Source organism: Filicampus tigris, chromosome 12 (genome assembly GCF_054856515.1).
Source record: "Filicampus tigris isolate MCC_2025a chromosome 12, RoL_Ftig_1.0, whole genome shotgun sequence".
Taxonomy (NCBI): Eukaryota; Metazoa; Chordata; class Actinopteri; order Syngnathiformes; family Syngnathidae; genus Filicampus; species Filicampus tigris.
Window position 1 is genome coordinate 12771144 of NC_141228.1, and position 15776 is coordinate 12786919.

A 15776-nucleotide genomic window follows, 5' to 3' on the forward strand; every position below is an offset into this window, starting at 1 on the left:
ATTCCCTGATTGAACCTGACCCTCTTGTACTGTACACCATTATACCGCGCGCGCGCGTGTGTGTGCGTGTGTGTGTGTGGACGAGGCGTTAATAGGCTCATTGCACTCTAATAACTGCAAAGTTCAGCCAACTTGTCAACCACTCACGGATTACTTATCACCTGTTCTGACCACTTTCTCTGATTTTGTGACACAGAAAACACACAGACGCGACTAATTTTATATTATTATTGTTGTTGTTATCATTAGCTTGTACAATTAATTACAAGTGTATTTACTTTGTAGCTTGATTATGACCATGGTTATTTTGATGACGATAAAAATGATGCTGATGAGTACGCTGGTCAACAGCAAATTTAAATCAAAATGGTTTGTGTTCCCAAACGTTTTGACGCTGATTTCAAAAGTGTCTTTACTTTTTTTGTAGCACATCAGGTTTTTGAGATATTTTTGTTTTTTTGTTTTGCTGTTTAAGATTGACCTGAAAAAGATTGCACAATACAGGTTTTAATCATTTTGCAATTTAGAGCTATCACGTTTCATAAAAAAATTACACCTGTTCCTGAACCTAACCCTTAATTCATAAATATTAGTATTACTAAATATGTATATCATGAAAACCTCATGTGCTAGAGAAAACAGGGGGACAGATTCTGAATCCGCGCATAAAATTAATCAAGAAAGGTTTACTTGCATCTCCGATTTAGAAAAAATGGCAAAAAATTGTTGACGAACATTATTAGAAGTAACAGTAGTATCACTAGTACTACTAGCACTCAGTAACAGAAGTGCTACTAGTAGTGTTTTCAATAATGGTAATTATTATTATTATGATTATGATTATTATTGCGTTTTTTTTTTTATTCTGTTATTTCAAACTGTAAATTTCAACTGTAGGGATAGCAGTACAGTGGGAGTAATACTACTAGCAGCAGTAGTAGTAATAGTGGTGGTGGGTTGTAAATTAGTTGTAAATATGAAGTACAGTCGTCGCAGTAGTGGTACCACTATTAGTCTTCGTGACAGTAGTATAGCAGCAGAGGTGGTATACATTATTTTTGTTTTATTGTTTGTTTTTAAAATATAGAAGTTGTTGTTCCGTCCTCTTCTTCTTCTGAATTTTTGGCAGTTGGCAAACAAGGAAAAAGGGCATTCCTGCCACCTACTGGTTAGGAGTGTGGACTAGAATCTACTTAAATGTATGAAATAAAAGTACAAAATAACATCAACACTGTATTCTTTCTATCAGCTGTGTTTGTCTGAGATATTGAAGAACTATCCTGGCAGTTGTCGTTCTACTAGAAGTAATAGTAGTGGTAGCAGCAGCAGCAGTAGTCATATTTATCATTATCTTTATTATTATTATTATTATTATTATTATCGCCACTGATATTAGTCACAGCAGCAGTATCAGTAATGTTTTCCTCAAGTAAATGGACTGAATATAAATTTGAATTTCCCTCCCAAGTTATTTGATGTGACCAAACAACTGACTTAAAGTCCTACACTATGTTCAAAGAAACATTATTAAAAGTCGGCTTCAAATTATGTTCCTTAGCTCCCCCTCCCCCCCCCCCCCCCTCACCTTTACTGACAACCAATGAATCATCATAATGTCCCACACACACGGAGTAAACGCATTGTGTTGTACAGGTTGTAGGTCACATTAAGGGTGGAAAATGTTTTGGAATAATTTATCTTAGTCTCACTTTTTTCATACCACAAAAACCTGGAATTTGAACAAGGGTGTGTAGACTTTTTCTAACCACTGTACGTGAGCAGAACAAAATGCTATGATGAAAGTACAAGGTAAGAAAGAGTTGACTTCAGTACTCCCAACACTTCCTCCATTACTAACCTCCCATCTCGAACTACAAAGTAGTTTAGTGGACTCATTTTGACCTTTGCCAGGTCCAAAACAGGCACGTGTGTTGTCAAGTTGAACCGCACAAGGGTTCAGAAACGACACTTTTGCAGGTACCGCCCTCGTGTGATGAGCACCGGCCCAAATGTTGATGTTGTGACAGGAAGTGTGGCGTGGTTGGAAAACAAGTTTGGGGGAGGGCGGTTGTGTGTACGAGCGCAGTAAAAGCAGATGGATGTGACCCTAGTTGACTCCTGCTTTTAAAAGGCGGAATATTGAAACCGAGGGGGGCCCGGGCTTATATTTGGATGTGATATATACCAATACAATATATTAACCTCCTTTTCTTCATAATGTATTCAGCCAGCAGCCCCCTCTTCCTCGCCCTCCTCCTCCACACTGGCCAAAGCGGGAAGCTTTATAGTAGTATTAAAGTCAGAAAGAGAGATGACAGAAAAATGCATCAAGGTTCCCTCCTGCATCCTAATATCAATAGCAGCGGGGTAATAAACACGCAGGCAAGGCTCACGGCACTGAGGAGCTACTATAAAAGCTTACATCTTCTAATTTATGGAAGACAACAACAGGCCAGCAAGGTGACGTTTTTACCCTTCACCGTGTGCTCAGGGGGAAATATTTGCTTTTTTCGCAATGTACAGAAAACTTTGGGCAACTTTTCCGAGGGTCTTGGCTGGGGGACCTCCTTTTCCCTGCCTCACTCAAAAAACATTCATGTTAGGTTCATGATGGTTGCTTGTGTAAAGATGAATAAAAAACAACAAATCCAAAACAAATTCTGGCTTTGGATTCAAACGGCGTGTCCTCAGTGTGAACCGCACCCCCTCGGACTTGGCAGCGTCGCCGAGCAAGAAGGGCCCATGGCTGCCAGCATTGTCGTCATTAGGAATCATTAGTTTGAAGCTCAATGAGGCTCAAGTGTGCAGCAGGCGGCAAACGCAGGTAATGTTTAAACAGATTAACAGATCACTTGCGTGGGACAAAAGTGCTTAAGGACAATTCTTGATGACTTTGTGACGGAACGTGAGTGAGCTTTGGGAATGACCTTTGGCATTGGATTCTACAGTCATTCATTCATTCAGTTTTATACCACTTATGTATGAAGGGGAATCCCATGAATTACATACGCATAATGAAGATATCCATACATAAGAACAGTAGGACAGACATATGACATTAGGTCACTTTGCTGCCCCTTTTTTAAAGTAAGAATTGTGCCAGGAATTGAGAATTGTGGTTTTAAGTGAGTGAGACACAAGTGAATGGGAGCTGAGCGAACCTCAATATACACCGCTCCCTTTTCCATTTTCACTTATGTCACCTTTCTGTAGCAACCCGCTTCTTCCTTGATCGTTATTCCATCTTTTAATGGATTCTAAATGACAGTCCATCTGGCTCCTTCCCTGGGCTTCTATTGCCTGAGGCATTCACTAAGGAGGTCGTCCCTGGGGGCCATCATCTTGATGTATTCTAGGACAGTTGTGTCCTTCTGGATAGTGTCCATGACGCTCACTAGTTTATGCCCCCCCCAAAAACTTTTTTTCCACTTTATGTACAGCAAGGGTCTCAAACTCCAGTCCTCAAAGGCTGCTTTCCTGCATATTTTAGAAGTTTTCCACCTACAACACACCTGATTCAAATGATCAGTTGATCAGAAAGTTCTGCAGGGGTCTGATAACGATCCCGATCATTTGAATGATCATGCGACATTGAGACCAAAATGACATCTAACAAGTGATGGACGGTGCCTCCCCATTGCCAGTCTTCAAACGGAATGTTCGTGGAGGGAAGTGGCCACTGAGCATAGAGTGTCAACAGCAGTTTACAACAAAGATACAGTGAGACTGGAAGTGTCACAGAAAGTCATTGAAGTGGACATTGTTGGGAAATTTTCATGGCAAATCTTGCCATTCGGCTTCTGTTCTGCAACATCGAACAGTTGGACATTTAAAAGTTGAGAGAAGGTCAAAAATGAGTAGTGAGGCACCATGTTAAAATTTTATGGAAGTTTATGGAACAACAAAGACTGCCCGAGGCAAACCAAATGTGTCTCTGTTCAAAGCACCGCTATTAATCAGCCCGCTGCTCATGTGGACTATTTCAGCAGCCGGAGCCGTCACGCTGCTCACGCCCAAGAAGTGGATGAGGAGATGAGAGTGTTTGTTTTCACTGCGAGCATGAAGAGAGTTCAATCCAATGTTCCAGGAAACACAAAGCTCAAGATCACACGCGTCCCCTCAGATGAGTCCGTCATAATCCCGACGACATCGGACCGCCATCCATTTATCCCTCGCGCACTCTTTCATCCAGCTCGACCCCTCTCCACCACCAAGGGGGCCCCGTCAGAGTCCACTTCCAAGTGTGTGTGAGGGGAAGAAGGCCCGTGAAAGCCGATTGCGTTTTAATAAAGTTTATTATCTGCTGGGAGCTAATCCTCATGGGTAATCTCTCCCCCTAAAGGAAAGCTGGATTACTCACTTGCTTTAATCCCAATGAAATTGTTAGGATTTAGCCTGTGCTGCGCAGCAGATGGCAACAGGCTTTTTCCTTCAACCTTGTGATGATTCAACCCCCCCCCTCATTTTAACATGCAACACCCCGCTGCTTTTTGCACTGCGTCCGCAAAACAACAACAAGAGGCATGAAAAGTTTCTGTTAACACTTTTTAATGTCACAGACAATAAAGCTGCTTCATCTCTCTGTACATTCAAAATGAGCTGGCGAGAAAAACACAAAAAGTGTGGACTTCCTTCCCACAATCGACGCGTACGTTTTCAGTGACGTTTGCCTGTGCACTCCTCATGAACGCAGCATCTGTCTTGACGACTCAGCACTGTGATGTAATCGTCGCAGATGTGACGTATGAAACACAGGAGCTGCGAGACAAGTGGCCTCTCGACGGCTTGTGATTAAAAAGTAACCCTGAAACTGTATGCGATATTTAGTTATGGAATGAAAAAAAAATGAATGAATGGATATCAGTTTGTAATTCTGAACAGTGGTGAGGATTTAGAACTCAAACGATACACATTGGACACTTCATTAGGTACACTGGCACAATCTTAAGATCTCCTCCAATGAGGTGTGTTTACAAATTTAAGAAGACTTTCATAGGGCAATTGGACTGGATCTCATTACTCCAATAGTGTGCTGTGAGAGATCAGGTGTAGTGATCCCAATTTCACTGAACTGGGCTGACTTTAAAAAAAATATATATATACATATGTTTACGAAAAGTGATGTATCTTTGTCCATTTTTCTCTGCCAGCTACTTATCGCGACAGGCAGAACATTTACATGCTCCTCCATTAGATGCCAACTATCCTTATTCTCACTACGGTCGATCAACCTGCATATTTACTTGTTGCCGTACAAAAGAATAATATAGCTTTTGTGTTCAACTAAAAAGGCCCAAACACTGGGGAAGTAAATTTGAGTAAAAAGATACAAGCTCCTCATTTATTTCTTTTTGTTGAAGTGAATTGAGGTGCTTCATTTAGACAGAAGTAGTACTTTGTGGCCAGTTTGTGGCAACTTGGTGCAAAAGAACTATGATGAGGCGAGTTGAGGAGTTTCATTTAGACAAAGCGGCCGTTTGTGGCATCTAACTGGGGTGGGGCGTAAGCGATCAGTTACTCGCAGATTTTTGCAATTCGCAGCAAGGATTGATTTCTACGCAATTGATACTTTTTGGGGACATTTTTGTTTGGTGGTGTGCTGTGAGATTTTTGTATAATATGTGCTTTGGCTCAATAAAGGTTCGCAAACACTGCATTAGATTGTACAGGTGTACCTAATTTGTTCTAGCCTTCAACATACAAAGTATAACAACTCATAGTGGAAGTCTTCCGCCAAAAATCTGAAATTAAATGCTTTTAAACCTCAAAAGAATTAAAAACAAATAATTATGTGAACTCACAGTAGATAAGTTGTAGTAGTTCCACAGACTGCAGATGTGTTCAAATGTCCTTCATACCATAATAAAAAAAAAATCTTCATTCACACCAGACCCATTGATGAAAATAAACATCCGTATGCACAAAGTTCCCATGGTCGAGCGTTTGCTGAAAAGCTAGTGGAAGCTACCAGATGAGACTTGAAGCACAGAACCAGACCAGCAAGGAAAGGATGTCTGTGGTCTCCAGTAGGAAAGTAGTTAAATTGGCCGGTCTAATCCGGACACAGACCCTTCAGCCAACCTGTGATGTGTTTGGACCACAACTTCGGATCAGGGCAGTGATACTTTTGCCCGCCGTAAACGGAGGCGGGTTTTGAAGAAAAGGTACATGGCAAGGAGAGACATGGAGGACAGGAAGTAGAGGATGACGCACAGGCTGACGTCCACTTTGGAGAAGCCGATGCTCAGCATGGACATCCAATGGCCTCTCCGCCCCGACCCGGCGTCCTCGCCCAAGCGCTGGGCTGACAGTCCTCGCTTCTGCATGCGCTTCCCCTCGATGGAACCGAAGTCGGCGTCCTGGGCCCCCAAGTCCAGCGCGTTGTCCAGCTCCACGCCCAGCCCGAAAACGGGCCCAGAGTCTCGCTTCTCGCGGTTTCTCTCGTGCAGGATGCGTTGTTTGACTCGGCTGGAGGTGGCCACCTGCACGGCCTTGGCTTTGTAGTGCTGATTGGCGAACGAGTCCAAGTCCACGATGTCCTCCGGCACGTCTCGCACCTTCATCCCTACGATGCTCGGTCTCCTGACGTTCTGTTGCCGATCTGAGCCCAGTTTGGTTTCCTCTCCGGCCCAGGGTGTCGGTTCAAGGGTCTTACCTTCTACTTGGGCTGCTGCTGCCGCTCCGCCATCGTCCATGACCTCCTCCTCTTCGTCTGCCACCACTTCCTCTTCCTCCTCCTCCTCCTCCTCCTCTTCCACTACAGCTTGCGTTGGAGGAGGAAGATTGGGAGGGTTCAAGGCCTCTATGGCTTCTCTTTCGACACGCTTCTGAGCCTGCAGGTTGGCGTGTTTTTCCTTCTGCTTGGCCAGAACCTCACTTTCGTCTTCCAGGTAGTCTGACGGGGAAAACAAGAAACATGCCTATGTCAGTTCGGGTAAGAACAGTATAAAGTGAAACCTCGAATTCTCAAAGGATGAATCGAGGCAATTTCTTGTCAAAGTCAAGTCAGCTTCTTGAAGGAGTTTCACATTTAATCCAACAGGCCTGTTATTTTATTTATTTTATTTTTCCCACAAAACAAACATTTAGGATACGTTTTCTATAAAAAAAACCATGTGGCCACTCTTGCCAAGGATTTAGACAACTTGGGGAGAACACAAACCTCCTCCTGTGCGTAGGGAGCGCTTTCCGAGCATGGACATGTGCCGATATCCCAACCCCAAAGAGTGTCACTGCATTGGTGCCTTGAGATGCGAGTGCCCCAACTTAGAACTTTTTGGAAATGTGAGCTGTCGTTGGACCGTCTTTTTGCTTTGACTTGCTGGCAAAAATGTGACATTCAAGGGCGCTATGATGGCCATAAACTCAACTCAACTCACTCCGCAACAAGTAGCAGTTTGGCACTCTGAAAAAGGACTAGTATTACTGCAAGTAACTGACCGTCTACATGTATATCAACGTCTCTCCTATACTGCTCGTCGATGGCCAAGGCACGCAAAGCAGAAGGAGCAGCACCATGAATGAATCCTGATATGCAAACTGTTCACTTCTTTACATTCTATTTATGTTATTACTGTGTAAAGTATATTATTATAGTGTTTCATTTAGTGTTGTTTCTATCAAAAACATATTACAAATATTTGAATAGTTTTTTGGGGGAGGCTGGAATGAATTAATGGCATTTCCTTTCATTTCAATGGGGAAAGACGATTTGTGGATCAAGTTCACTTGCAAGCATGGTCATGGAACGATTTAAACTTGTATTTTTAATTAAACTTTATTTACCCAAGACAGTTAAAAATTAAGACAATTAAGAACAGATTCTCATTTCAAATGCCTGGCTGCAACCAGCAATTTATCTCAAGGCACCACCGTACGTAAATACGCGTCTGCCAGTTTATTTTGCTAACTTTTTTCTAAATGCATGTCTTACAAAATACAGTGCTCTTAATTTAAAAAAAAAACAACAACAAACTTGTATGTAAGAGAGTACGAACAACATTTATTCATCTCCTTCAATTGAAAAACCGCGCTTATCGTGTCAACACGAGACAAGAAGGAAGACGGACGGCGCTCATACCGCACCTGTGAGGATGCGTTCGGCAGAGTAGTAGTCCTTCAGGAAGGACATAACATCGTTGATGTTCCACTTGTGGTCCCCGTTGTCCTTGACTCCGTGACAGCTTGCACACGTCTCAGGTGGAGGCCACTGGATCTTTGGGAAGTTGGGGTCCTCGCTCAAAGCACCTGGAAGGCAAGGACGAGAGTATTTTATGAAAACAAACATGGATTGGTGTCCATATTGAGTGTACCAAAGGTGTAATATTATTATTCTGTAACCATCCAACAAGCACAAGGTCACGCAAAGTTGTTGCACGCTGTTGTGTTGGCATGTTTGATTTGAGGACACGAGTGCTTCGAGGACTGGATGCAATCTGTGCTGAGGCCATTTCATCTTGTCACTAGCCTCCATAAATCTTTGGGGCTATATGCATATGTGCATGTAGGTCTTTTAAGAGTGTGTATGTAAATCACTTGTCTGTGTTTGTGTGCATGTAATCTACGGATTGATATTGGTGTGTGTGTGTGTGGGGGGGGGGGGGGGTGCACGCGCGCCTTAACAATGATCAATGGGCTTCAGGGATGTCCCAGTGGGAGGGGTGGTGAGATAATAGATGTGACCAAAATGGACAGCTTCCACACTACTACACACACACACACATGCGCACAAGCCTTGTCATGAAGCAGAAGCCCTCACTGGTGCAGACCACCTGTCTGGTCCCTTCGCAGCCCTTTGAAAGTGAAGTCCAATCTTCAAATTGAACATGAGAGGAACACAAGCCTCAGAGGGGACATATGCATCTAATGAATTAAAAAGTCCTCTTTTAACATTTTTTCTTTTATCTGACCATTATCGCTAACCGCAATTAAACGCAAACTGCAATTCATGCATTCAAAAAAAATTTGGTTGGGAGCCATACGCAGACAGGCACAATATAACAGTCACAACTAGAATGTTGTCCAAGCAACTTGAGCTTCACACTTTTACAGAACAAAATTAACTCATTCACTGCGAGATATTTTCAGATCCTCTTTTACCATAACGTTTGAAAAAAAAAAATGAAAAAAATATGATCAATTCCTGGGATTGATTGGCTGGACTGTGAAAAGACAAGTAAATCCGTCAATGGCAGTGAATGAGTTAATTAACAAAATTTGAAGACATTTTTTTTTAGCGGTTAACAGATTTTTTTTCCCCCCCTCAGCATTACATTGCATCAACTACCACAGAAATTATAGAACAACTACAGAAGTCCAGCCCTAACTTTAAATAAAAAGATTTACTCAAGAAGACACCCATTCATACCAAATATCTCATAAGTAAACAAGTGTACGCATGAACTTGGATGCACTTACATGCACAAATAAGACACACACACACACACGCGCACAGACAGGGCAGAATCTAGTAATAAATTGCTTGTTGTCACCTACAAACTATAGTGTGTGCGTGTGTGTGCGTGCGCAGGCATGCGTGTGTGAGGGCACAGCGGCTTTGTCACTTTACGGTGCCGTCAATTTACTCCCACCTCCTTTCTCGCACACCCCCTTCACTATGCTGCTCAGCGTGAATCTCAATGATGTGCACGTGTATGGACTCTGCATACGGTGCTTTACATAAAAGATACATTCATTTTACTCGTTTTGGACATGCTGCAGCCTGTGATGGGACATGCATGCACGCTCAACTCATTCTAATCAGACTGCCAGGTTTGTGGCCAGGGTGACTTTAGCCATAGCAGCCATATTGAGATTGCCACCATGGCCCGTCGCTGGGATGTCATCAGCGCTAACGCATACATATTCATCGGGTATAAATATGTATTGTATTTTTCCAAGTCAAACCAGCTTCCTCAGCATTGACTCTGTTAAGTGAGGATCACCTACCGCGCCGCATCATCTGGCTGTCAGGGTGAATACAGCTGATATTAGGGACGGCTCGCCCGGGGCGCATATCTAGCCAGAACCGCCTCTGGCTCACACGCATGGAAAATTAGAGGGAACATTGCACATGAGGGACCTAAACCAGTGGTCCCCAACCGGTACATGGTACCGAGTATGGTTAGATCGAATATCGGCCGGGCCGATTATCGGCACCGACATTTGGCTTTTTGACGAATATCGGCATCTGCCTTTTTTAAAACTCTGCTGGCCGATAATAAGTCAATTTAAAACCGTGGAAATCAAAACAAAGATATGTGAAAGTTTAACATTTCTGTCATTTTGAAATTTTCATTGACTGTAGAATTAGACATGGAGCTATTGTTTTCATTTATCCTTTTTAAGACATCCCGACAACTCCGGGTGCGCCCTGAATATTTTGTTAGAATTTTATAACAGAGATGTATATTGTCAAAAATTTCTTGAAATATTAAAAAAAAATAAAAATAAAAAAATAAAATCAACATTATGCAAACCTGAAACATTGTTCATTAAACATGTTTAAAAACGATGCAACAAAGGTAAGGCCTCCTTGACTACTAATAATCGGCATCGTTATTGTCCCTGAAAAAAGCATATCGGTCTATCTCTAGTACCGACCAACACAGAGAGACTGACAAAAAGAGTATATATATATATATATATATATATATATATATATATATATATATTTTTTTTTTTTTTTTTTTTCTTTAGCGGAACATATGTCAGCTTCTTATAACCATCACTACCCTGCCGATTACCTTCTAAAGGGCAATATAAGTAGGGTTGAGTGATATATGTGAGCAGCTCTGAGCATGTTTACTCAATCCGATGTGTCGGAAATGTGCGTGACAGCAGCCAATCAGAGTCCAGCTTTCCTTTCTCTACTCTGGTTTGCAAGTTGAAGAAGTTAACAAAAAGTAATAATAATAAGTAAGCAATGGCCGAACGGTTAACTAAAGGTGCAGCTGATGGGCAGCCATAACTTGACGCTATCTTTCGAAGATGATGCTATTTTGACAAGAGAAGTTCCGCAGCATCACTGGTCAACACAACACTCCCGTTGAATCACTTGAACAAGTAGCACCCGAGAGATGATGGAAAGCATGGAAATGCGAGTTTGTACAGCCTGCCCACATAGCATTAGCAGTTTAGCCGCTACCAACTACCTGTGCAGCCACCAGACCAAAACAGCGATCAATCGTGTTATTTTTGTGGATCATGCACATTTGCTAGTAGCAATGATGTTAGCACTTTATGTGGGACAATAAGATAAAAATTAGCACGTTCACATTTGAAGGCGTATTTATTATTCCTGAGGGGTCAGCTTTTAGTTCATTGTGTTATTTTATATTGTCCCTCATTTGTCGTACTGCTGAGTATTTTATATATATATTTTTTAATCAATTTTCTCTGCTCATCTTTGTTATTTTCTTTTGACTGGTTGTTATGTGATGTATCAGTTGCTATGCAGTTGCCATGGTCCTTTAGTGCTTCAACACATAATAAAGGACAAAGCATAAGTTTCCTTAGTTTAAAGTACAGATGAGCATGTTCACATGCTTTAAGAAACATCCCTGTAGATAGTAAAACGGCAAATTTTCTTAGTATGATGCAGTGCATTTGTACACCACCACTGCAAACACAAATGCAAATAGGGTGGTACCTTGACTTACAAATGCAGTCTGTAGAAATATGTCTCCCTCTCAGCCTGTTGACAAGCAGCAACAGGACTGAGCTGCTGCCACTCGTAATGCGGCCCGTGCGAGGCGGTGTCAGAGGGCCCTGGGGCCTCTTTGTTGCCAGCTAAATTAATTGTTCAGCCGCTTTACAAATCGCTCCTCTTTCATGCATGGCCACTCCTGAAAGGCGGAGCGCGGCGGCCAGCTGAACAGCTCCACTTTGGAGTATAGAAAAAAAAAAAAAAAAAAGCAGAGGAGGGGTTGTGCGAGTGAGAGAGCGTAACAGAGTATGGCTGAACACAGACGCTTGCATCCTTCCTTCCTCCCTCCCTCTGCCTTTGGTTCACCACACTGATCCCCAGTGGAAACAAGTAACCCTCTACTACGGCAACACCCCCCTAGCACACGCCACAGCCTCTGTGTGTGTGCAGGGTGGACTGGAGGATGGGAGAATCGTTCGGCTTGGTGCTTGAGTCATGGTGTTTGCCACCTGCTGTCGCACAGTATCTTGGGAATTGTGTGTGTGTAGGAAGAGAGGCCTGGTTCCCTGGGGGAGCCTTCCTGCAGAGGTACTGTGCTATCACTTGTCAAGCGGAGGTTAGGAGTCCCAGGGGACTGGTGGGGGGGGGGGACTTTGGGTCTACTCGTAACAGAGAGAGGGACAAGACACTGGATGAGAGAGAAGACGGATTGAGGCGGTGTGCGGTGATCTGGGGGGTCTGAATAGTGGTGAAGTGTCTGGGGAGTAGACACACGCAGAGGCGGGTGTCCCGCTAGCCCCTGCTGTTCAGGACACAAGCTGTCCCAGTGATAGAAGAGGGGGGCGGTCTGCACAAACAAAAGATAGTGATTTAACAAAGTGGGCTGTTAATGACAGCGCTGGGTCTAATAACATCACTGGAACAAAGACCGGGGAGGAGGGTTTTGCTCTTTTAAGAGTAATATAAGGTACGTTAGTTATACAGTCAAAGAAGAGTGGAAAGTGTTTTTTTTGCATTACAGTGCTCAAGACTATCAACATGGACATATATTTTACCCACTGCAAGTTAAGTCTCAGTACACATCAACAGAAAAACACTCGACTGTTAAAAACACGCTGCAAAGAAATATCTGCACAAGCAACAGGTGATGCTAAAAAGTCATTTTAGCCAGACAAAATCCTGAAAAACAAAAGAGCACAACCAACTAAAAATAGTGAATTGAGGAAAAGGAAACCATATACATATTAATTACCAAACAATAAAATACCTTTACACTTGTGTGATTTTTAATTTATTTTTTAGCGGTCCAAAATATGGTTATCAAAAAATGGTCCAAACACAAATAAAATTAATAAAAACAATAAATACAAATACATTGTTTGTGTGACTTGGACCCAAGCAAAAATCATCAACTGGATGATTTGGACCCTTCAAACTTCCCCATTATGGAGACAAGTGTGCTTCATCAAAATCCTGATGAAGCGTCGGAGTTTATGAGTGCAAGAGGGAGGGGCAAAATAAATGAGGAGGAGAGACAAAAGAGAACATGGGCAAGCGATAGTGACGATGTATAGGAAGACGGGAAGGTAGTCAGGAGAAAATGGGTGACAAAGACACCGATGATAGTCAAAGAGGTGGTGGTGGTGGGGGGGGGGGGGGGGTCTCTAAGATGTAGCGACAGCTGGTGTCTGATCTGAGGATCCGTCCTTGCACCACCCAGCTCCGTCTCTAGTCGTATTAACACGACCCACTGACCATGTGAGGAGGCTGGAGTCTAAATCTTCCCCACAAACTCAAGTGAGGTAAAACTGAAGGTCAGCGGAGGGAGTTCATAGTACACCTCTTTGTCAAGTGGACCACAATACAATATAAAAAGTAGAAATTAATCCTCCAAATTTCTTTACATTAATATGTTCTATGCAGATCCACTAGTCCAAACACGGCATTCTGATTGATATTGCGTTTGTGGATTATGAGTTAAGAAGTAAAATCCATCCAATTTTGTCCATCTCAGGGGGCGGCCATTTTGCCGCTTGCTGTCAACTGAAAATGATACAGGTGCTCAGGGCTCAGGTAACAACCAATCATGGCTCAGCTTCAGAAAGCAGGTGTGATTGGTATATTGATATTAATCATATAATAACATAATGGATACATCATGAAAATATGGTTAACCAAGTCAAGATATAAATGTTCAGCTCTAAAACTATCAGAAGGTGCGGTAAGCAGCTTCTTACCTGCTATTCTGTTGTTGACCCGATTGTGTCGGGCCCAAAGCCAGAGGATGCTGTCAGAAAAGGCGCTCACGTCGGACAGGCTCTCTTTGGCCATGTTCTGGAAGTGTTCGGCGCATGGCCTGCAGCCAAAGAAATTGCTGATGTAGCCTGTCATCGCGCTCAGCACCTCCTTGGGATCTAGGAGGGGATTCATAAATTAGTCTTGCACAACAATTCAGATTTTATTTTAAACATTGCCATTTTTTAAACTGAAAAAAGTCAGGTGGGTTTCAAGCATTGTGTGAAATTTGAGAAAAAAAAAAAAAAATTCGTACTGTTAGAGCATCCATCCGTTTTCTATAGCGCTTGTTCTTATTACCGGTAGTTGTCTGCTGCCAGGTTAGCATTAGGAATTACGAATTAAGAATCTGTTCTTCATTGCCTCATCAGAATAAGTACTGCAAAAATTAAATAAATCCTTGAGGGGACACATGGTATACAGTATGGTCTAAAAAATAAAATATGGTATAAAAAAAAAGTCTTTCAAATTTGAGTGGTCTATCCTAGCCGACTTCAGGCAAGAGGCAGGGCCCACCCTGGACTGGTCACCAGCCAATCCAATTCAACCAATAAAACTAAAAAAAACGAATTTTACACCTTGGTGATGAGATTTAACTTCTTCGCCCAATTACGGTTTCTTAAATATAGTTCAGCATGAGTAAGCGATTACTCCCCACAGTAACTGTTCCTGCCAGACTTTTGTTGAAAGCAACCTGAACCACCTAAGCACATATTGTGATGTTTTGCTACTCTACATTTCACCTCATTTTAGAGATTAGCATGGCTTCTCTTCTTGATTGGTGGACGGCATGATTAGCTAATCCTTGTCTTCCTTTTGTGATCATACTTGTCAGAAATGTAGCTCATTCGCCGACATGGAAGTGAGGAGTGAGTCTGCATCGTGGCAGGACGGTGTTTAGCCACTCCAGTTAGCCAGTTGCAGCTCATAGCTGGGGTGGAGCAAGTTAATTTATCGCCTAGCCTGAGGCAGACACGATGACGTCATCAACTAGCGTTATCACGATTGGTCAGTAGAGGCCACATTTATACAGTCTACCACATATAGCGCACACCTAATTCATGCTATCGGGATTGATATAGTATGTCCAGTTTTATTTCATTCGTGATTGTTTACCGTTATCAAGTTCACATTTTAACGACGCCTGAGAGCAATACCTTGGAGGCATATCTGGAGATTGCTACAACATTCACACTCGCAAACTTGTGCCGCGGCTCCCTGGATTCCCACGCTTTGTGGGCCAGGAGTCAGAGAGCTGGGTTAACCCCATATTGAGATGAATAATCTATACCCAATCTGGAGATTAAAGGAAAAATTAACCCTCTGTGTGAATGGCGGCCATGTTGTTGTCTCAGGAGCTCGACAGTCCCCAAACATATTTTTCCGGTAGTAGTTTGCTTTTGTTCTTGGCTTAGCGGCCCTGCCGGGTATAAAATGAGCAGCCGCTCGGAGAGTGTGCCACTATACAATGGGAAGATTCTGTGCGCAGCTCACACCTGTAATACTGCATTCAATGTGTGAGTTCATGCATGAGGTTTATGTCGTATTCAGGGGTAGTATTGCATGTGCCCGTATCTGCCCAGTGAGATGCAGGCCCGTGGGGTACCAGATGGACACCCCTTTTCACCCGTCCATCTGCAGGTCACATGATGGTCCATAAACCCCGGGATTAACCCCTGTGTATGTGTGTATGTGTGTGTGGGTGTGTGTGTGTGTGTGTGTGTGTGTTGAAGAGGGAGCTTAACATGCCTGCTAGAAGTGGAGCTTCCAATCATCTGCCTTGTTTTATTAACCACTCACATTCTACTCATCTAACATAATCTCTTTTTCACAC

The 15776-nt window shown here is 42.8% G+C and overlaps 1 protein-coding gene across 1 annotated transcript in view; it reads right to left on the minus strand.

Moving 5' to 3' along the window:
- Window positions 1–4531: 4531 nt before the first annotated feature.
- qsox1 (quiescin Q6 sulfhydryl oxidase 1) overlaps window positions 4532–15776 on the minus strand; it is a 28469-nt gene continuing 17224 nt past the window's right edge. Inside the window, exons 11-13 of the mRNA XM_086047160.1 lie at window positions 13885–14061; window positions 8086–8247; window positions 4532–6895 (exon numbers count right to left, since the gene is read on the minus strand). Coding sequence (XP_085903286.1) covers window positions 6111–6895; window positions 8086–8247; window positions 13885–14061 — 1124 coding nt within the window. The 3' untranslated portion in view covers window positions 4532–6110. The remainder of the gene's footprint in view (window positions 6896–8085; window positions 8248–13884; window positions 14062–15776) is intronic.